This window comes from Sesamum indicum, linkage group LG4 (genome assembly GCF_000512975.1).
Source record: "Sesamum indicum cultivar Zhongzhi No. 13 linkage group LG4, S_indicum_v1.0, whole genome shotgun sequence".
NCBI classification, from domain to species: Eukaryota; Viridiplantae; Streptophyta; class Magnoliopsida; order Lamiales; family Pedaliaceae; genus Sesamum; species Sesamum indicum.
The window spans coordinates 11,421,250-11,444,888 of NC_026148.1; the positions used below are offsets into that span (position 1 = coordinate 11,421,250).

General features: G+C 34.0%; 4 protein-coding genes across 4 annotated transcripts; 2 read left to right on the top strand and 2 right to left on the bottom strand.

Annotated features, from left to right (window-relative positions):
- On the top strand, positions 3,702-4,597 carry LOC105160745 (oleosin 1-like). The gene has a single exon (XM_011078224.1). The coding sequence runs from the start codon at positions 3,702-3,704 to the stop codon at positions 4,374-4,376; it is 675 nt and encodes a 224-aa protein (XP_011076526.1). The 3' UTR covers positions 4,377-4,597.
- Positions 4,392-7,333, bottom strand: LOC105160658 (pentatricopeptide repeat-containing protein At2g27610-like). Its single transcript, XM_011078137.2, has 2 exons — positions 7,171-7,333; positions 4,392-7,069 (listed from the first exon to the last, which is right to left on the bottom strand). Exons 1-2 carry the CDS (start codon positions 7,182-7,184, stop codon positions 5,527-5,529), a joined length of 1,557 nt encoding a protein of 518 aa, XP_011076439.1. The 5' UTR covers positions 7,185-7,333; the 3' UTR covers positions 4,392-5,526.
- Positions 13,997-15,992, top strand: LOC105160659 (probable transcription factor At5g61620). The gene is made up of 6 exons (XM_011078138.2): positions 13,997-14,392; positions 14,697-14,911; positions 14,990-15,058; positions 15,148-15,186; positions 15,258-15,353; positions 15,448-15,992. The coding sequence occupies exons 1-6, from the start codon at positions 14,122-14,124 to the stop codon at positions 15,718-15,720; spliced, it is 963 nt and encodes a 320-aa protein (XP_011076440.1). The 5' UTR covers positions 13,997-14,121; the 3' UTR covers positions 15,721-15,992.
- Positions 19,485-23,166, bottom strand: LOC105160660 (ras-related protein RABD2a). The gene is made up of 8 exons (XM_011078140.2): positions 22,963-23,166; positions 22,037-22,109; positions 21,552-21,599; positions 21,419-21,466; positions 20,554-20,625; positions 20,309-20,464; positions 20,115-20,218; positions 19,485-19,941 (listed from the first exon to the last, which is right to left on the bottom strand). Exons 1-8 carry the CDS (start codon positions 22,974-22,976, stop codon positions 19,848-19,850), a joined length of 609 nt encoding a protein of 202 aa, XP_011076442.1. The 5' UTR covers positions 22,977-23,166; the 3' UTR covers positions 19,485-19,847.

Genomic DNA, 23,639 nt, shown 5'->3' on the forward strand with positions numbered 1-23,639 from the left:
TATAGGAGGTAAAAAAAATACCAAAAGATGACTAGTTTTTCCGTCCATCAACGATTATTTTCTATCAAATGGTTATGATTTGATAATAATATTTGTCACAATTAAACTCTTTTGACTTTACATATATATACATTTACAAGTATAAAAATATTAGAGATTACTATACTCCTCTTCTTTGAGATTTGGTGTAATTACACTTAAACTCTCTGTGATTTGAAAAATTACATCTAACACCACTGGGGTTTGCTTCTGTCTAACAAATATATCACTCCACCAGTCAAAATTCACCGAGATTAATTGTTGATATTAATAAAAAAGAAAAAATTATATTTATCCCCGATTAACTTATTATTAACTTATTGTAGGTCAAATAAATCTTTTTATGACCAAATTATCTTTATACGTCTTCACACGTTAATGCATGTGAGGAGGTATACCTTCACCGTTATAAGGGCAATTTAGTAAGAAAAAATTATTTGACCTATAATAAGTCAATCGATGATAAATATAAATTTCATTCAGTTTTTTTTTTTGTTAATATCAACAAGTTCAGTGAAATTTGAGTAATGGAGGGACTTATTTGTTAGACAAAAACAAACCTTAGGGGGTCTATGTATAACTACACAAAATTTTAAGAAAAGGGAGTGTAATTATCCCACAATATTACCAAGTGAACATTAAATGAAAGGTAAAATTAAAAATTTACGTAGTTTTTTTTTTTTTACTGACGTCATCATTTACCTAAAAATTATCAATGGAAAAACTCTGGAGGCTCCTAAACATATAGGGTAAATTTCATTTTACCATTCGAACTATATCTGTTTTTACACTTTGGCTTCTAAACTTTTTTTTCTGTCAACTTACTATATCAACTTTACGAAATTTGCACATTACCATATATGATCATTTTTTTAATTTTTTTTTTGTCGTAAAAACATCACATACTGTTCATATATGAAAAATATCATATTACATAATCCTAAAAATTACATATGCACTGCATGTGATTTTTTTTCTAGATAAAACACTTGGTGGAAAAATAGTTATAAATATTAAACTACAAAATTTCGTGAAGTTAAAATGATAAATCAACATTAAAAAAAAAATTAAATGTCAAAATATAAAAACGATCATAATTTAAATAACAAAATATAATTTATCCTAAACATATATTCGTACTGAAGATTGACTTTAAAAAGAAAATCGACCAAAAAATATCTTAGATAATTTGGGATTACATCACCATGAAAGCATTTCCAAGGGTTGGAAATGACTTTAATATAGTTTTCTACTCCATGGAAATTTGTGCATAAAAACATAGACTTGATGTAGAAAAAAGGTGCACTCTATGTGTGGAAGCACGCACTAAAAGAAGTGAATATTTTTCTACACCTTTTGCATTTGGGAAGGAAAGTTGTTTATTGACCTTCATAAGTCAATTGCCAAATTCCACTGCAACTGATGTACATGTCTTGTCATGTACCTATATGTAAAAAAATACAATTTATCCCCTTATAATATAAAAAATGAGGCAACGATACATTTTTTAGGTGGAGGTGGAGTCATACTTCTCAGGTGATTGGTCATGTAGACGTTCATGTCACTTTCTGCTAGAGTGGTTTTCTGCTATCTGGGCAAATACCCTTCTTAGCAGCCAAGGTGACGTTGGCCCCCCGGAGCCCTTGGCTCGCAAACCCTCTTGAGCTTTGTCTTCCTTAAGCCCAAGCTGCTGGAAGGCTCCTTGGGGACTTCTCTGAGCCTCTTACTCTATTGGTTAAGTATTTGGAATCGTACGTGGTCTACAAATTGGATTGTCTACTTAAGATCATATTACCATTCTTCAATATTTTAGCTGATATATTTATTTTTTTAATTTATGATCTAATTTCAAAAGTTTTTTTTATTTAAATATTTTTGCTCTATTTTTTTAATTCAAACTCTTTTATCCAACTTGTATATTCAAATAATTTTTTATATGAAAAGTTCAATAAGTTCATTAGATTCACAATAGTTATGTTTATATATCATTAACAAGTTATTATTTGAATAAATTGGCCAACGATAAATTATACCAATTAAAATGGTTATATTTTTCTAAATTAGAATAACAAATGATTTTATTTTTCTAAAAAAAGAAGTCTCATAAGGATAATACAGGAAATCGCTCATTGCAAGGACTAATTTGAAGTGGGTTAAAAAGATAGACTATTTTGAAGTTAAAATCAAAAGTCAGGAACTAAAATAAATTTTACCCTAAGCGAAAGTGAAGGATAAATATAATAGTATATTAGTGGTCAAAAGATGATGAGAATCGTTTAAAATAAATAAGTAATTATATCAATTCAAATATTTAAGGATATAAATGCGATTTTAAAATTTGACGTTGCAGTATCACAAACCGCCAATTGTGAGTAGAAGCAACTTTATTTTTATATTAATCTAGATAAATAGGCTATATTTCACGTTCTCTATTTTTTTAATCGATTAATTGATTTTAGGGACAATTATTTTCTTCTCTAAAAAAGAATTTCACATGATGAGCAGAAAATTTGCTAACGAAAACTAATTTAGTTGGCGAAATTAAGTTTCTATAACTATAAGATTATCGTTTCAAATCTAATTAATATAAAGTATTTATTTATTTTAATAGTAGTAGTTTTACTTCTTTCAATATTTTAATTTTTCCTCCCATTAGTAGAATATTTCATCCAATTTAATTCGACTGCATTAAAACTTAACTGTTAGGGAACATATTAAGATCTCTTTACGAGATAAGGAACTATTACGGTGCATTGAAGAGGTGAAGGACTAAAATAGAATAAAATTTAAAATACGATGTAATTATAACCGATCTAATTATTTTCAAAATTCTTCTGTGTTTGAGCCCATATGACTATTATAGTATGGGCCTATTTCTTGAATTGCAACCCAAGGCCTTTAAAAGCTTACCACAACTAACCATAGCCCATTTTACCACAAATCTAACAAATACATGAACCAGAGGATGCTTCCTTTATTTTTTGGGGTTGGACAGTGTCTGGTGAATTTGCTGCTTTGTTGGCAGGTTTTGAGATAATTAATGAAAGTTTTCTTCTTCTTCTTCCAAAAACAAAAATAGAATCAAGTATAAGATAAAATTGCTGTTGTCACCTGTTAAGTCAAATAAGGTTAAGATGCAATCTCAGTGACATTGGAAGGTATTTATATAATTTGTTACTTGAAAAATGAGAGCTTATTAGACGAATGTTTTGTAATCCAATCCAAGTGAGTTGGGTTTCCGCACGATCAAAATACCACCTTAGCAGAAGATATTGTTATTAAGCATCAATCAGGCCTATTATCGGACCTTAGGAATTTGTCTTCAGTTGCGCTGAATTAAAGGAAATGTCAATAAAATTAGATGTCTCGTCCTATCCTGCTTAATAAATAAGGCGTAAGTACATTATGTATGTACATTTGAATAAGAAAAAATCATCGCATGACCAGTATACTATATTTGATTATCCTCATTTTCAGATTTTTTTTTTTTTTTTTTTTTTTTTTTTTTGAGTATTAATAAGATAGATTTTTCATTTACCAATGAATTGGATCCGTGCTGATTCAACCAATAATGAGATTCTTGGCCTAAAAAAGGTTCTGTGACATGGACGCTTACCCAACTCCATCGGTTGGCCCACCTAATAAATATAATTTTTGATTAAATGTGGATATATAATTCAGTTCCAACTTGTAAACCAAACTGGATCAAGTCGAATCAACATAACCCGACCCGGGCCCCGAACCCGTCTTCGACAATCCAAAGTTGCTTGGCAGGCATAGGCCACCTCCAAATACGACCAAAACAGACGTGTCCCCAAAGAAGCCCCTCTGCGCTGCATGCAACCTTTGCATGCTATTCTCTGCAACACGTGACCCCCCCCCCACCCCACCCCACCCCCCCCCCCCCCCCCCCCCCCTTACAACAGCAGACCAGGGCGCCTCACCTGCAGCTGCAGCCGCGCGCCCAGCGGGTAGTGAAGGCGGCCACCGCCGTGACAGCCGGAGGCTCGCTTCTCGTCCTCTCTGGCCTCACTTTAGCCGGGACTGTTATTGCGCTCACCATCGCCACTCCGCTGCTTGTGATCTTTAGCCCCGTTCTGGTGCCGGCGGTCATAACCATTTTCTTGCTGGGTGCGGGTTTTCTGGCATCCGGAGGCTTCGGCGTGGCGGCGCTGAGTGTGCTGTCGTGGATTTACAGATATCTGACGGGGAAACACCCGCCGGGGGCGGATCAGCTGGAATCGGCAAAGACGAAGCTGGCGAGCAAGGCGCGAGAGATGAAGGATAGGGCAGAGCAGTTCTCGCAGCAGCCTGTTGCGGGGTCTCAAACTTCTTGAGCTCTGTTTCTGTTGTATGAAAATCTTAAACTGTGTGGCCCTTCGCTAGTTGGTTTGATGTCTGGTTCAGAGTGCTGATTATTTGGCGACATTCGGAGGGCGTTGGAGATGATAAGCTTTCAATTTGTTTTTCGAAGTTAATATTTGTTCTTGATTTTGATGTCTTTGGTATATATGGTCTTTTAGTACATTATGTTATCAATAAACAAGTCATTTTCAAATGTTGTCTCTCAATTACAGAGCTGGAAGGGATCCAATCTTTATGGACATTGAATTTGTTGGGGGCTAAAATGCATGTTAGCTCCTGTGATATTGGAAATATTGGAAAAAGAGAAAAACAAAAAAGTATATGCTAAGAAAAATGAGCAATATACTCTTGGGTAATTTGTTTTACTTTTCAAAAATTATCTGCCAAATGTATTGCACCAAGATTCTCTATCCCAATGATGCAAGAATCTGAGGAACACTGTCATATGTTTATGGAGTTTGGATTAGAATTTTTCTATAATTTTTTACAAATGTTAACACAGAAGAAGACAATCGGAGAACAGAAGTAGCATACGCACAAACAACAAGGAGAGCTGAAACGTAAATCTGAAATCAGGATTTGGGTCGGCTTGTTTTGTTGATTACCATAGTCGGTGGGGGTGAAGTAGTTCTTGCAATACACTATATCACGTTTCCTTGAAATAAGAGTTTTCGACACATTAACAAAATCGATGCGTCTGTATCCAACCTGCAAATTCCTGACCCTCTCGGAACAGAGCTCTTTTCCGACATGGTTACTAAGCGACTTCCATGAAGACTGTCAATTTGGCCTTGGCGTTGTGCCTCAGGTCTGTCACAATTCAAGAGTCCTTTTGCAAGCGCGAGCAGCTATCGGTACGGTCAACTTACATCTAAGCATGCACTGTTGCCTGCTGCGTTCCAAATTAGTCTTCACGGAGCATCGCGGTTACCCTTGAAGAACAAGTCTCAGTTTTGGTCATCACAATTCACAGAAGAGTTCTGTGGAGGTGAGGCACAAAATTTGTGTTGCTGATGGCTTGTTCTCTTCAGATGGATTCTTTTCAAGAAAGTCTCTGCGCTTAGTTAATTCTTTTCTAAATGTTGTCATCTCGGAGATGGTAACACTTGCATCCCAAATCATTTACCAATAATCACCACAAGAACACACGCCATCTTTGAAATGATGATAGCGGTTCACATCTCTGATGGTGATTTCCCTCTCTTTAATTTTTGATATAAGCTTGATTGCAACATGGCAGTCCTCACAGACGCGGAGGTTTTTGGTTACTAGAATCTTGGTCCCCGGGGGAGTACTAATTAGTCCATAGGCAATAGCTAGCCTTTCACTGTGACTGCTCACCATTTTCATCTTGTCGTCGTTCTCCACATCATAGAAAACTGGTGAAGTATTTGGAATATACCCAGCTTCTCCAAGTAAATCTCCCAGTTCGCTTAACTCTGCATATATCTGACCAGACATAGGATGAGAAGTATCCGCAGATACAAATGCATGGATATTGCTTTTAACCTCAATCCAACTGCAAGCAATGCTTTTTCTGAGCTTCCGTTCAGTCATTAGATTTCTGAGCTTTGCAACTCCTTCCCATTTCCCAGCTTGGGCGTAGATATTGGATAAAATCACATAATTTCCAGCATCATCTGGTTGAAGCTCAATTAGTCTTTCCAGTGCAAGCTCGCCCAACTCCACGTTTCCGTGGATCTTGCATGAATTAAGCAAAGCACCCCAGACACCAGAATCCGGCATTACCTTCATGTTTGTTATTAGACGATAGGCCTCATCCAACCGGTTAAAATGGCCGAGGAGATCAACCATGCAGGTATAATGCTGAACAGTTGGTTCTATGCGATAATCGTTAATCATCAAGTCAAAGTACATCTGCCCTTTATCTAGCAGTCCTCCATGGTTACAAGCCGATAGAACCCCTACAAAAGTAATGTGATCAGGCTGAACATATTCAGCCATTTGAGTAAACAAATCAAGTGCTTCATAAGCATGACCATGCATCCCATAACCTGTAATCATTGCATTCCAAGAAACCAGCCTCTTTTCCATTAATTCCTCGAACAAGACCCTTGCAGCCCTCACATTGCCACTCTTAGCATACATATCCACAAGCCCAGTCTTAACCTTGTCGTTTAACTCAAATCCGAGTCTCCAGCTATACCCGTGAAGCTCTCGTCCTTGAATAACTGCCGCTGAATCAGCAGAAGCGGCTATAGTCGTCACTAAGGTAGCTTCAGTAGGCCTAAAATCCCCCAATACCATCTCGCTGCATAGTTTCAAACACTCTTCCGGGTGCCCATTTTGAGAATAAGCAGCAAGCATTGAATTCCACAACACTACATCTCTATTTACAATCTTATCGAACACCCGACGGGATTCAGTAACACTACCACACTTTGCATACATATCAATAAGCGCAGCACCCACAAATACATCCATCTCCCACCCTGTTTTCCTCAGTTCATCATGGATTTCCCTTCCCACATTGATCGCCGAAAGGCCCGAGCACGCTTTGAGCACAAACGGAAACGTGAAATTGTCAGGAACAAGCCCATGTCCAAGAAGTTGATAGTACAAAGAAATTGCAGCCTCGCACGGTCCGTTCCACGCATACCCACGGATCAAAATGTTCCAAAGGAAAATATTCGTGTTGGGAATTCTATCAAACAGATAATGGGCATATGTTAAAGTGCCACAAACGCTGTAAAGATTAATCAGTTTCGTAGCCAAATTAACGTTATTTAACACGATGCCACTAACCCATAACTGCGCATGGAGTTGCTTCCCAGGTTCTATGGCTTTTCGAGCTATACAAGATTTAAGTACAGAAGCGTAATACTTTGGGAAAATGGGACTCCTCGGTCTAAGTAGCATTTGAAAGAAATGTTTTCAGTACATCAACATTTCAAGTATAAATGTTTAGATATTGTAATTTGTATGTGTACAAAAGTATAGTTGTCAATAAAAAGAAAGAAGCCTTATTGTATATCAAGTTTACCCTAATGTTTTCCACTTTACCCTATATAAATTACAATAAGCTCCCTTTAGGTTTGTTTTAATTACAAATATCTTTTTGTTATTTGAAAAATTATAAATACTCCCTATAATAAGCTGTTACGAGGGGTTATTTATTAGAATATCTGTAATTGTAGGGGGTACTTGTAATTTTTCAAACAATAAATCAGTATGTAATTAGGGATAATTATACTCCTATCTCCTGAGGTTGGTTATAATCACACATAGACCTCTGTAGTTTGAAAACTTATATCCACTATACGAGATTTACTTCTATCTAACAAATAGATCCATCTGTTAGTTAAAATTCACTGAATTTTTTTACATTAAAAAAAATAGAATGAAAATCTATATTTACCTTCGGTTCACTTGTTATTGCCTAATTGTAGGTCAAACAATTTTTTTGTGAATAAACTACCCTTATAACGATGAAAATATATCTTATCACATATATTAACGTATAAAGATGTAAAATGATAATTTGGTCATAAAACGATTTATTTGGTCATAAAATGGATTGTTTACTAGATTTTATTTCACTTCGTATCATCTTAGACTAACTCGATATCGTGCATAAAAACAAGCTGACAGAAAATTAGAATTGTGGTTGGCTTCCAGGTGCTATAAATGCACTTTACACTATTGTTTGATATTGTGCTTTTCTCTCTACTTTCATTTGTTAAGAATGTCTGAAGAAAGTAGTGGCCATGTTAGTTTCTTCAACCTTCTTCTCTTCACTTTTATAAGAATTATATTTTAGATCCTTAATTCTAAATATATACAATTTGACCTTTTTATAAAGCTTTAATTTAGTCCCTTTCAGTTTTGATATATTCAAATTTTCATTTTTAGTTTTTTTAATAATTAAGTTTAAAATTTCTCAATAATTCTAATTAATCTCTCAATTATATACAAAAATCTATGAATATCACACAAACAGATTCTGGTAGATGCCTAAGTGTGGGAGGAAGTGTTCCCATTGGGGGCACAATGGCCATAACTCAAGGGCGTGCAACAAAGGGCAACCGGATCCAAGGTGTTTGGCATGTAGATCAATGTTTTGGCCGTGCGGCGATTCCAGCATCAGAAAGAGCAAGAGTTTGGGAAATTTGTAGGCATGCAACACTTAGAATGCGCAGGACGAGGGTTGCAGGTACTTGTCCTATGGATTGGTTAATCAGTCCTCCAAATCGCACTAGAGAAAGTGAAGTATTAATTTGATTCAATACAAAATTTTTCATGATTATTACTTTGTTTCTTTGTTTGTTTTGATTCTTATTTGTGTTTTAAGGTGACACGGAGGATGTTTGATTTTTTCATATGTGAAAAGATTTGTTTCTTTTAGTGGCTTGTAAATAAATAAAAAAAAAACACTTTTTTTGATCTTTTAGCAAAATAGTTGATAAACACTTAAGCTAAACTACTATATCTAAACATTCTTTCAATACCCAATGCTTATAGAGTTTTGAAACTTCAAACTTGTCAATAAGATAGTTAGGGTAAGTTGATCCATTCTCTCAAATCATATAATATGGGCTTTATCAACTTTTACAGAAAATTTTTCAATTCACTTAACATATTCGTATTGCGTATAAAATTTTAAGTATATCACTTGTCCTTAGAAAAAAATCAACCACTTTATCATTAATTCAAATTTTCAACTACATCAACTACCACAATATCATTTTCAGTTACCAAATTATCGAAAACTGCAATCGCTCCCCTCCCCCGCTAGTATATATGTGTTTGTGAATGTACTAATAAAATGCACAATCGTTGCACGTGAGTTGTAATTTTTATTTTTTGAATACTTTTTCTTAAAAATATTTATGTATGACAATAAGGTAAGGAACAAATAAGTAAAAGATGTTAATGAGAAAATTTTGATTAAAAATATTGATCCCGAACTTTATTATTAAAATTTAACTCCTACTCAATATTTATACATTTGGCTCCTCAAATGAATGGTAAAAGATTAATCTTAGTAGTGTAGTAAGAATCCCTTCAAAACTCTTTTAAAAATGTTTGTAAATATTACAAAAGCTTCTATACTTATATATAGAAATTTAAAAAAATGTATCTCAACTTTTATATTTGTCTACAATCTTAATCCACAAACTTCAATACTTCTATAAAATAATCTATTCTTTTTAATATTCTTTAATTCATGATGTATTTAGTATTTTCTGTGCTAATATGCTTTTATTATTAACCTCTATTACTACGAAGCCGTCTTCAAAACACGTAATTTGTTAATTATTTATATATGTACATCTCTCTTGATTTTTTTCTAAAGAAATAAAAAAATAAATAAATATGCTATCCCTTTAAGAAGATTAAAACCCAAAAACACAGATGAATATACATAGTGTAAGAGAGAGAAATGACATTCAGGTATAAAATTAATTCTTAATGATAGTACGTAGAATCATAAGTTCAATTGTTGTCGGAATTTGTGTGACTTTTATCCTATATTTAACTCGCTTCGTTTAGAAAAATTACATTGATATTTACCATACTTTCAATCAAAAAGATAATACTATTAAGGATTATAATACATAAAAAGAAAAAAAAACACTTTGGTTTATTGTCTACCCCAAAATGGACATAATAATAAGGCTTAATTGCATTTTTGGTCTTATAACTTAGGCCGTTTAGCGTTTTCATCATTTAGTTTTATAGGGAGTATTTTGGTTCTACATTTTTTTAAGTTTTGCAATTTCAACCTTTTTTTCTTCAGAGTTCACCCTTCTAACTGGGTGAAGGTGAACTTCAACAAAAAAAAAAAAAAGAACTAAAATGTTTAGACCGTGATTATAATAATAAAAATTCAAGAATGCATACTTATAAGATTAAACACAAATTATCTATATATAATAAAACTGCATCAATGTAGCGATTTTAATAATATACCTTTAAAGTTCAACTTACATAATTTAAGTTATTTTTATCAGTATAATTATTTTTAATTAATATATTGTAAAATAAAAATCTAGTACAAAATTAAATAATATGGCTTATCTCGGCCAAGTAAACCAACTATCATATTTTTTATTTATCTTGAATTCATCGTGAGCTTTTTCAAATTTATTGAAAATTTTTCGATTTCCTTAACACTTATTCTTATTACAGATAAGACCCTAATTAATTATATAACTTATCCCTTAGAAGAATCAATCAGTTCATCACTCGTCAGCAACCGCAATACCACCTTCGGCCTTTACCTAACTATAACACAAAAACTGGAATCAACCATCAAAAAATTTAGAAAAGCATTAGCTGTAAATTCTCGATCCTCAGGATCCATAAATGCAATAATAAATAGTTATAATGTCAGTCCAATTGTCTGCACCTTACGATATATTGTTCGATATTGCTCATTTTCATTATTTCCATCTAGCTATCTGCACACACTAAGTTATATTGTTTAAAATTATTCATTTTATTATCTTCATACATCCACCTGTATCATATATCGTTCAAATAATCTAACGTAAATTCCCATGCACCCAAAATTTAGGAATATACTCCAATATATGGTAAAAATCTTTTTAACTTCAAAGTTAAGTTTAGGTCAATGAAATATGAGTTACAACATTTTTGTCCTTCAATCTTTACATAATTATTTCATCTCACTCGCAATATAATTAAATTACCATATTTTTTAGCTTTGATCCCAGTCAATTTAAATTATGTATCCCATATTTTTTAGCTTTGTAATGAATTCATTTTGCGCCCGCACACACACACATATATATATATATATTAATTTTTAAATTTTCGATTTTAACTTTTTTTATTTTTTTCCATGCTTGAATTATGTGTTTATATAATACAGAGATATATATTTGTTTAGAATTTAAATATTTATGTAGGATGATAAGTAGATTTGAAGAAAGAAAAAGGATAAATAAGAAAAAAATTTAATAAGAAAATTTTAATTGAAAATATGATACAGCAACTTTATTTTTAAAAATGAACTTCTATACTATATATATACATTTGGTCTCCTCCAAGTGGACGGTAAAAAATAATCTTAATAGTGTGGTGAGAAAATTTTCAAACTCTTTCAAAAATATTCTTAAATACTATTAAAACTTCTACACTTATATATATATGTTTAGATAGAATTTGAATTTTTTCATATTTTCATTCTTCTCGATCTCATTTTTATATTCAGTAATATATAGAGCATAAATATGTTTGTAACTAAAATTTTTTCTAAAAGAATTATTAAAAGGGGAAAAAATCCGTCCTTTAATTTAATTTGTCCGCAATTAATTTTGGTCATCACAATTATCACTGCTTTACTAATATCAATTTTTATTGTAAATCATGTTGTCTGATTTTGCCGGAAAATTACCATCTGCGTTATGTTTAAATTGAGAATTTTTCTGACTTGCATCAGAATTAGTGAGGCGGCATGGTGACATGACGCATTGGACAAAGGTTTTACATATTTGCTATAAAAAAAAAAAAAAAGGATTGAACCCTAATCCATGCACCCTTTAAAATGAAAAAAATAGAATTTACGGTCCATAATTTAGTCTATTTGTGATTTTGGTTCTATTGTTAGATTTAGTTCAATAAATTCAAAAAAATTACAATTTACATTCCGTTATCCATTTTCGTTAAATTGTCAACGGAATGAGAAAATCATAAATGATGGGTAAATTTTGGAATGTAAATTATAATTTTTTCCGTCATTCACCATTTGCTTTCCCTTAGCTCTCAAGTACTTATTTTTTTTTAATCAACAAGTTAGATCAATATGAGAAAAAATTACTCTAATCAACAGATAAAAATAAAATAGAGGCTAACGGAATGAACTCGTTGTTAAATGGACGTTAGAATTTGAGGTATATTTATAATTTTTTAAATAATGAGAAGATATTTACGAATAATAAATTTCAAAAGAGGTAATTGTAACTTACCTTTTTAATGGGCTAAAATAACTAAAATCCTATTTAATTTAAGTAACTTTTTTTTATGGGCTAAACCAACCAATTCATTATAATTACTTCCAAAAAATAATGATATAAAAATATACACACAAAAAAAAAATATTTTAGTATGACTTATGCGGACGTGTACATTACTAGAAAGTGACCCAACTTCTGTAACATTAATAAATCCTATTATTTGAAAACAGGTAAGGAGGACACAGGCGACAGCTAATATGTGAAATTGGGCCCATTAAACATGAGTCATGTAAACTTTTTTGGTATAAAGTCATACCCCCATTTCCCATTTTCCATCTACAGGGAAAGTTGCAATTTACGCCCAATAAATTACCCCATTTGTAATTGGTCCTATTATTTTACAACTCAACAAATTTAATCACATAAGTCCAAAAATTTTGTAATTTATGTTCCATTAATCATTTTTATTAAATTATTAACGGACGGAGCACGTGAAGATGCATTGCACATCAAAATATAGATGTTTAGCAAAATTCACTATTATATTAAAACAAAACGAATTAATATAAGTAAAAGAAATTGCTCATGCAGTTGAACTCAATGCCCCATACTAGTAGAGTTCTGGACTTCATTAATCTTGTCCAATAAACCAATGCTTCTTCCACTAATTCACTCTCCCTTAGGGTAAGTTGAAAATTCTCTTTTCAACTATGATACTTTTTTATTTATTTCAAATCACAATGAATTTTATCAAATTTAAATGAAAATTTCTCATTTCCCTTAACAAGACCATTCTTATTATAGATAAGATCTTGATTAATTATAATACTTATCCCATAAAAGAATTAGCCAGTTCATCATTGGTACGCGTCAGCTACCGCAATACCACCTTCGGCCTTTACCTAACTATAACACAAAAACGGAAACCAACCCACCAAAAATTTGAAAAAACATTAGCTGTAACTTCACAATCCTCAAAATCCATAAATACAACAATAAAAACTTATAGTGTCAGTCTGGTTGTCTCCATACTATGTTATATTTTTAAAATGATTCATTTTAATTTTCGTCAAGCTGTCTGCACACTAAATTATATCGTTTATTTATTTTAATTGTCTCCATCCAGTTGTCTCGTACTGGACGTGTGTTCAAATAATCTGACGTAACTTACCATTCACACATCCATGGGTGAAATTTACAAATATATTCCAATATATGTTAAGAATTTTTTAACTTCAAATTTACCTTTAGGTCAATAAAATGTGAATTACAAATTTTTTTTTCCTTCAATCTCTGATAATATTTTCATCTCACTTCCAATATAATTAAATTACCATATTTTTTGCTTTAATCCCAGTTAATTTAAATGGATGTATCCCAAATCTAATATATTTAGAAATAAAATTTTTTAGATGTAGATTGAGTATCTAATCACCTAGATTGCCGATGATATAGGTTAGGATAATATAGGACTATACTCATGATAATTTCCAAACATAATTAATTACCCAAAAGAGATAAAAACCAAATAATACAGGTAATAATTAAGTAACAATGGGCCGTCAACCCAATTCCACGAACCCGAATCTTTGTAATTAATTCATTTAACATGTATATATTTTACGTATTGACAGTGCCATAATCCCTCGTCCTCCAGGCATGTTCTTCGTCTCTACACATCAGAATCAGCGTCTGTTTCTCTTTCTAAATCTATCTGTCAATCTATACGTATAGAGAGAGAAAGCAACGTTCATACAGAGACAGATCCGAGAAGATGCCTAACGAGTGTGGGAGGAAGTGTTCCCATTGCGGGCACAACGGCCACAACTCCAGGACGTGCAGCAAAGGGTGCACCGGGTTCAAGTTGTTCGGCGTGAAGATTGCAGTTTCGGCAGCCGACAACAGCGGGGATTCCAGCATCAGAAAGAGCAAGAGTCTGGGAAATCTCCAGGCGTGCAACCCTGAGAATGCGACGGGCGAGGGTTCCGGATACCTTTCTGATGGATTGGTTAACCAATCCTCCAAATCCCATGAGAGAAAGAAAGGTTTTGATTTAATTCATTACAAGATTCTTCGTGTTTATTTCTTTGTTTCTTTGTTTCCGTTTGCGCTTTAAAGGCGCGTAAGACGTGGTCTAATTCTTTCGGATGTGTAAAGATCTGCTTCTTTTAATGTCTGTTTTTTAAGGAATTAAGTTCCTTCCACTTCAAATTTTGCTAGAGAATCTTGAATGTTAAATTTTTTGTTTCCAATCTTCTCTTTGTTCCGCTGAATCCAATGTTATATGTTATTGCTAGCCTTTTCAATTTCGACACATAAATAACATTGGGGTTTTCTAATTTATATCAGGCAAGCCTTGGTCTGAGGATGAGCACAGATCATTCTTGGTGGGGTTGGAGAAGCTTGGGAAAGGCGACTGGAAAGGAATCGCAAGCAATTTTGTTCCGTCAAGGAACTCTTCTCAAGTTGCTAGTCATGCACAGAAGTATTTCATCCGAATGGCTGCAACCGAAAGGAAAAGACGCCGTGCAAGTGTTTTCGACATTCCTCTCAACAACCATACGGTAAATCAACTCATAATACAAACCGGGAGATCTTTTGGATGCAATTCGCTGATAAACTTAGTGCATGTTAATTCGCAGAATCGACCATCCCAAGTCACTCTAGGTTCACAGTCTAATAGGCCACCTGAACAAGGTTCACATATAGCAGTAAGTCTCTGTTAATTATCTACCAACTCAAATATTACATCTATCATTGGTTCGACCATACATACAACAATTGATTTGTGATTGTTCAGGTTAATACTTCAAAGAAAACTGGTGAAGTGAAAGGACAGGTGAGAGCTAATCCCATGACTCAGTTTGGGTAAACATATGTTACAACTTAACCATTTCAATGTTCTAACAGGCTAGCATGGTTGCTCCTGGTGCCACTTCCGAACGCCCCCCTCTTTCACCGATGAAAAGACGTGGAATACCTGACTTCTGTAATGTCCTATACACGGTACGTTTGATCTCATCTGTCCTTGAAATCGACTTGTACAGAAGAAAACATCTATGTTTAATGTGTTTAGCATGTTGATCATGATAATGTCCAGCCGCGAGTGTCGAGCTTTGCTCAAGGATTTCCAGCACAAGTTGTTGTGCCTACGGTTTCTTGGGTTCCGGTGGTGAATTTCTCGAGCCAGAGTAGTAACGTTTATCTATCCAACGGTCGTGGGGCTTTACCGACCTGTGGGACTAATTTAGTGCCTCAGCCGGCATCAATGGCTGCGTTGCGGCAGCTGCAACCATCCCAAGCTGCAGGCGCTGCTGCACCGACGTCTCATAAGGATGAGCTGAACCTCAACATTAGGAAGTTAACGTTGTGATGTACCTGTATTGGTAAACGTATGTACGTAATGGCAGAAAAAAAACCGGGAGATGGGAACTCTTTTCCTGTTTTTGTGTGTGTGTATCATCAGTAGTCCATTTTCTTAGTCTTTGTTAGTTATTGCTATGTGTGTTTGCTTCACAATTAAAACAAACCTGTTGCCGAGATTGCTGTCAGTTTCTGGTTTGATTGATATCCTGGTAAACTGCAGAATGTTTGTCTGTCTGTAATGGTAAGATTTGGTTTTTGTATGAATTTCAAAATTCTGTATCTGGCAATTGTTTTCTTTTTTTTTTTTTTCCATATATTCTGCACACGTTTACAATCCGTCAGACATTATTTCTGACAAGATATGCAATATGGAGATAGCAGTATGGATGATTCTATCTGTCGCCTAATCTAGTACATAAGTTTATTTGATTATGAGCCGCTTATCATTTCCTCGTATTAGGAGCAGTCACTAGTTGATGCCTGAAAAATGCCATGCATGGTTTAACTAATTTCTTGTCGTCCTTACAAGCTGACCCGAAAGTTCTTCGCACTACAAAAGAATTAATTATTTTTTAGAGTAAAACTATTACGATTTCCTATATTAAAAATTATTACGATTTAAAAATTATTAATAAATTAATATTATCTACCATGGTCAGATAAAATTAATGTGAAGTTTTGAACCATGTTGGTATAAAATTTGCTGCAGTTTTGTCTATGGCCAAAGTATTTCCCGCGGTTTTAGCTGTATCAAATATTTTAAGCTCGGTGGCAGTGGCATCTCATTACTGACATAGAGTACTTGGAGAAGACTCACACGCTTCCATCGGTTCATGGGGATAATGATCGAATTGTTTGGAGATTTGCCTGTGGAATCCCTACAACCCAGGCTCTATACCGATTATTTGATCCACTAGGCCCGACAGTAGGTTGGGCTTCACTACTTTCGGGAGCTTTGAAGATACATCGCCACATGTTTATCTTATGACTTGCTATATTGGAGAAACTACCTATGAAGAATAAACCATGGTTATCTTACTTAGGTAGATGTGTATTATGTGATGAGGATGAGGTAGAGACACACACACACACCTATTCTTCCGAATATCGATACAGTCGTCGATGCCTTCACGCTATTAGATGAGTTGTACGCTTTGCATGGTCTAATAGAGATTGGATGACGAATGTTGAGTGGGCTGCAAAGAGGTGGAGGGGTAAACATATTGTCAATGTGACCTATCGCGCATTATTTGGTGCCTGTATTTAACATATATGGAGAGAGAGAAATTTTAGACGATTCGGGCATATTGAGCGGAACCCGAATATTGTAGCTGGCTTAATTGTGGAGGATGTTAGACAGCGTATACTTAGCATTATCTTAACTAGCTCTGTTAGTACACATGCACTTTATAGATTGTAGTGTTTCCCTTGACCTGTCGAGGGAAACACTACGTGTTTCATGATTGTTGCACTATATCTTTTCCTATTTATGAAAATTATATTTACCGAAAAAAAAATATTTTAGGCTCGCGTGCAAAAATAACGGCTAATAACTGTTGCACAACCATAACTAATTAGTATCCATCACGATCTTTTGCTTTTAACCATGATAATTAATCATAACAAATAGTTACATTTCTCGCAGTAAGGCATGATATGTTGTGTTTAAATTAAAATATTTGAGTGCGAGAATAAAGATTATGAATCTAAAAATCAGCATAATGTTTGAAGAAACTCAAACTCGTTACTAAAATTTGCAAATCGATCCATGGTAACTGGAAATTTTCAAAATGTATATATATTTTCAAAACCAGAGAATTTTCAATTTTACATCTTGCAATTTGAAGACGTGGCCCAATATTGGTACTGTAAATTTTACATCTTCCTATGATTTTGGTAGGGTAGAAAACCGGCACAGCCCTACACCTCTACCATCATAATTCAAATCATTTGGATAACTATTATTAATATTATTATTTTAAAAATGATAAATGAGTTTTTGTTTTGATTATTACCACTACAATAAAATAAATTTTTTTTAAAAACATGTCTGGAAGGAAGAAATTTAGGATTAGGAAAAAGAAGAAAGTAAATACGAAATCTTTCTTGATTTGAATTTTTTTTATTTCATTTTTGCCGCGTAAAATTGTCAGGTATTTGAATATGCTGACACAACATCCAATTTGGTAAAAACTCCCCAATTTAATAATCACATTTTTGTTACATAAGATTATCTTAATAAATTTCGGTATTCCAGTGACTTATAGATTTAGACTGCCTAAAATTCAAAAATTATGACTCTAAACTTACCATCTCCATAATCAATTGTCCTGAAAATCTCACCCCCAATTTAATTTCTCCATCTTTTGCCGCATCAGACAATTTCAGCAACGTTTACAGTCTGACGGGTGTTGTCCTCAAACCGTGCTAATAAATTATAGAGATAATTACGCTCCTCAAATCTTTTGTAGTTTGAAAAATTATATTTAGCACTTCTAATATTTGATTTCGTCTAATAAATAAGTCCTTCTATTAGTCAAAATTTAACTGAATTTGTTATTTTTAACAAAAAAAAAAAAACTGAATGAAAATTGATACTTATCATCGATTGACTTATTACTGACTTATTGTAGGTCAAACAATTTTTTTCATCTAAATTACCTTTTACAACGGTGAAGATATACTTTCTCATATGCATTAATGCGTGAAGACATATGAATGTAATTTGGTCATAAAAAGACTCATTTGATTTGTAAAAAATCAGTAATAAGTCAATTCAGGTAAAAATAATTTTTTTTCTGAATATTTTGTTAATATAAGTAAATTCAGTAAATTTTGACAAATAAAAAAAAATATTTGTTACACGTAAACAACCTCAAGATGCTAAAGGTAATTTTCTAAAACCAGAGAGGATTTTAAGTGTAATTACACCAACTATCAGGAGAAGGGAGTGTAATTACCCCTAAATTATAAATCAAAGTTTTATACCCTATAGTTTCGTTAAGAAAGCCACCTTCCTTATAGGACGAAAACTGCAATGCCTTCATAAATTGATCTCTCTGACGTGCTCACATTGATGTTACCGCAGTCCAAGCATTCCAGATACCCCATGGCGACATCGTCGTATATAATCAACACTGATAGCTAATGTGGGTATGAAAGTCGAGGATGTAACTTCCAAATAATTAGGTAGTATTGCAGATCAGACGCAGCCAAGCGTGATGTTCTACGATTGGTAATCCTCCTTCGAGAGTCAAGAACAGCGCATGTGGCATAGCATCTTTCTTCTTGCTTTGTTACGTTGTTCTGAGCAATGTCAGCGCCAAATTGTTTCTCGAGAAGTTTCTTACCGGTATGCTATAATTTTGGGTCAGTGTTTATGATTGCATTGTCCAACCTCTCCATGTCCGCTCCTATACTTCAATTTGTAATGGAAATCCAATGAACTCTTCAGTTTGGCAGCATTTCTTGCAGGGATTGTCTGTCGTCCATGCGACGAACAAACAAAAGCACAACGAAATCCGCCAAAGGAATTTGATGCTCGAATACAATGGTCGATTCTGTATCATGACTTCACCAGAAATGTGCAAACAAGATACCTCATCCTAGATAAATCCACTAGAATTTCGAATCAGCTGAAAGCTGTAAATATTAACATCAAAATTATGCCCTGATACGATTAAAATCCTCAACTCGGCTGATCTAGGCTGGGCGAACACGGCCAATAGTGATGCACCAAAGTACCAGGGCACAGCTAAAGAGCAGCAAACATGTCCTAACGAAGATTAAAGCAATTTATTCAAAGAATATCCCAATTTAAGTGCCAACACAAATCACATATTACATAAATCCTTTTCCAAATGTACCACGTCTTTCTTACCAGTTGTTTCCAAACACTATGACACTGCTACCTGTGGACACAACTAACGGAACTGAAAAGGCCAAATACCAGACAAATACTACTACAGTAAGCAGTCTGTGGTAATTTGTACAGCCACTTGAAATCAAATATACTTAGAAAGAATGGAACTAATATAAGGTGCAGAACACACAAGGCTTCATCAGAGCGAGAATTTCCCAATTGGAATGTGGTGGATCGGATGCCGACCCACAGGATATCACAATGATCGTCCACTAAGAGCAGCAGCCACTCTTCTGAGCAACAGGTTGTCCACGAATCTGCACAGTAGGTGGCCTTGCATTGTTTGATGCAGGCTGACTTGCCATCCTGCGATTATTGAGGCGAAATGAGATGTTTGGTAAAATATTTTTTTGGCAATGTTCACAAGAATAGAAGAGAAATCCAGAGTTCAGGACCACCAGAAAAGCTATATTCAATACCGAAAACTAACGCAAAGGAAAAATTCACATGATAACAAGCAAAAGAAGATAAAGGCATACCTGTTCTTGATGTCGGCAGACATAGCCATGAAAGCCTGTTCAACATTAGTTGCACTCTTGGCACTAGTCTCCATGAATGGAATGCCAATTTCATCCGCAAATGCCTTTTACAACAGCAGACAATGCATTTCAGTTACACTATCAGTCTAAGACTCTAAAGCACTAGCATGTGTGGTAACAGATAAAAACTCTACCTTTGCTGTTTCATACGGCACAGCTCTGTTGTCTGCAAGGTCACATTTGTTTCCTACCAGAAGCTTGTTTACATTTTCACTGGCATATCGATCAATTTCATTCAACCATTGCTTCACATTGTTGAAGCTCTCCTGGTCAGTTACATCATATACTATCTGCCAGAAGATCCAATGTTAGGGTACTTGTTTAAAAACTGAAACATGAAATTGCCTATTAGAGATGAATCAACAAGAAAGTGACTGACTATAATTCCATGTGCACCGCGGTAGTAACTACTAGTTATAGTTCTGAATCGTTCTTGTCCAGCAGTATCCCACTGCAAGCAAAGAGAAAAAGAAATGTGAGTCAAGCTCACTCCTGAAAGGCAATCTTCCGTTGGAAATAAAGGAACCACGGACAGAGCTTTGCTGGATTTAGTTGCATCCATTTGCCCCCATCTTTCAAAATTATGATATTAGAAACACATGTTTCAAATTTTATGACAAACAACAGAGTTAAGAGGTACCATTAATTTAAAGGTACATATTTAGTTGAATACACAAGCCACATGATAATGCACAAAGCTGAAAGGAAGGACCAAACTTCTACACGAGGATATTTATCAACCTCCAGCAGCCTTGGGAAATCAAAATTCCAATCAAATATCAGAATATTAGTGCATATCCAATTTAAAAAAGTCCATATAGCTGTATCTGGACTGTTCAATACTGTAAAATGTCAATATTATTAAATTGATTTCCTAGATCATTGAAATTGTTGACTAACACAAGGATAAAAGAATTACTGATAATAAGAACATCTGGTCAAGTTGTCATTTTAGTACAGACATCAATTTCTTTTCTAAAAATCAACATATCCACTTATTGTATTAATTTCAAGTAGGAATATATTTATGCTACAAAGTTACTACAGGAACATGTATACTTGTTCCTTCAAAAGATTAATGTGTATTCACTCAGTCGCGTACCAACTAGTAAAAAGAACAAAAGATATCAAATATTCTAATAACCAGAAAGTTTGAAAGATGCAAATACTTAATGACTATTCATAGGTACCACAGCCAGTTCTAGACCTCATGATCAGAAACTATAGAAGAGGAAAAAACTTACAATCTGAAGCTTAATAGTCTTTCCGTCTTGCTCCACAGTCCGAATTTTCTGTAAAAGTAAAAAATAGTCAGAAGACTCAGAACTGTGATTGAGGCAGGTAAAACTTACGACAGAACAAAGCCTAAGCCCTTACAAAGTCGACTCCAATTGTACTGATGTAACTGTCAAGATAGGAATCATCCTGTATGAAAAGTCACAACCAAAGGTTAGTCAGTGCACCAGTTACGCATCATATGATGATTTTATTACATAATTGAGCACTTATTTAGAAAGAGTAAAGACATTCACCACCAGAAGATACATATTCAATAGTTTCAAAGACTTCATTGCTTAAACAACCACTACATTGAACAGCAACAACTTTTAAATGAATACCATTTTCAAGTTATTGCCTCAAAACCCTCAAAAGACGACATGAAGGGTAATTGTTTATTTTGACTAAAAGAATTCACAATACTGTAGTGGCAGAAGACCTGATGTTTAGTACTGTTTCACAAAATGGCTATCATCATTTTAAGTAGAGTGAAAGGACCCATCTAAGCAAGAAGAACTAACATAGCCAACGTCCAGTGCAGTTTCTATTCAAGTACCAAGATTAAGAGATATGCAGAAACTTACAGCAAATCTCAGGAGAAGACATGACTTGCCAACACCTGAATCTCCAATTAAAAGAAGCTTGAACAAGTAGTCACTGAAAGACACAAACATCAAATACCAAATGAGTTACAAAATGTCATTTACGATTGCAAAAATACAGGCAACTCAATTCCAGATTTTGCGGAATAATGAAATTATAACTGTTCTTGCCCATTACAGCAGACAAACCAGAAGATATTTAAGTGTATGAAGCAAATAGCAGTGGGTTTGCTTGAATGATTTTGTGGTGAATACTATCCTTTCATCCATAAATAGAAGAAGGTTATATGGCTACTTCTAGAGGAAGGTGAATCAACTAAATACTTGCTTAGGTTCTGAAGCTCCTACTTCTATATGCAGACACAATTCTCTGGTGACCCGATTTTATGTGTAAGTCCATATGAGTTAGTGACATAATCACTATTTAAGAAGAATAAAAAACACTCACTTCTTCCCAATAAGCTGCACAAGTCACAACAAATCTGATTTCATAGATCAATCTAGAACTACTATAATTTCACTAAACAGAGATCCATAACGTGAAAAAAGAATTAAATTTTTATTCATTTTTCATCATCGCGATGGAAAAATTTCACAAACAAAAATTCCCATAAAGACACAATCAGAGAATAATCCCGACCTTAACATATTACAAACTACAATCAACTTTACCAGAAACAAAAAATCCCATGAATAAACAACCAAAGTTTTAGCTTCAGAAAAGCGAAAAATCATGGATCTAAAACAACAGCAAAATTAAACAGAATTCTCACACAGTTCCAACCAAAAAGTAACTGGATCTATCAAATCCAAGCAAATACAAACAGAAATTCCTATCCTACAAGACCACAGAAAATTTTGCTAAACATCTCATCGTTTCTCAAAATTCCCAAAGAGAAGAGATTTACTATTCCGGATTCATGATTGGATGCGCTGATTTGATAGCGGTGGTGCGGGAGTACTCTCCTTCCGACGGACAAAGATCGTCTGGGACACGGAAACAGCGCCGGAGGAGTTGACCGGAGTTGGGGGAGAGCAGAAAGTTTGGCGCTAGCAATTAATGAAAAATGAAAAACACTTGAAACGAATAGGGCTCTGATGGAAATGCCGTTGCCTTTTATTTATAGAAAAAAAAGAAAAGAAAAGAAAGAAATACCGACAGCGGACGATTGGCGAAGACTTCCGCGAAAGAGCCCTCGTATTTTACTCAAATTACACTTGGCACCCCACACCTCTTCTTTATTAATTTATAATCAGTGCGCTCTTTATTTTGGAATTCATTCTTTCTCATCTCACCACAACTCCTTTTTCCTTTCTTTTTTTTTTTTTTTAATGAACACAAGAAAAAGACAATTAGGAGAATTCTTGTCCAAACCTCATCTCACCACAACTCAGACTAAAAGACAGCTACGATGTTCAGATCAGGTACTCTGATATAATATTGGGAAAATAAAATTTTTGATTCCATATGTTAGGTATTTTTTAATTTAATTTTATTTATTATAATTTTCGTATATTACGTTTCATCGGCTAAAAAAATTTAATTTTAGTTTACACATGCTTTTTACATTCAATTATTAATTAA

What these genes read in the sequence shown, in the direction of transcription:
- LOC105160659 (XM_011078138.2), top strand. Translation starts at nt 14,122, where the DNA reads ATGCCTAACGAGTGTGGGAGGAAGTGTTCCCATTGCGGGCACAACGGC. An exon ending in TTCCTCTCAACAACCATACG is followed by an intron (nt 14,912 to 14,989) that starts GTAAATCAACTC and finishes GTTAATTCGCAG; the next exon opens with AATCGACCATCCCAAGTCAC. An exon ending in CTGGTGAAGTGAAAGGACAG is followed by an intron (nt 15,187 to 15,257) that starts GTGAGAGCTAAT and finishes ATGTTCTAACAG; the next exon opens with GCTAGCATGGTTGCTCCTGG.
- LOC105160745 (XM_011078224.1), top strand. Translation starts at nt 3,702, where the DNA reads ATGTGGATATATAATTCAGTTCCAACTTGTAAACCAAACTGGATCAAG.
- LOC105160660 (XM_011078140.2), bottom strand. An exon ending in TGCCGTATGAAACAGCAAAG is followed by an intron (nt 20,219 to 20,308) that starts GTAGAGTTTTTA and finishes CTGTTGTAAAAG; the next exon opens with GCATTTGCGGATGAAATTGG. An exon ending in TCTGCCGACATCAAGAACAG is followed by an intron (nt 19,942 to 20,114) that starts GTATGCCTTTAT and finishes CAATAATCGCAG; the next exon opens with GATGGCAAGTCAGCCTGCAT.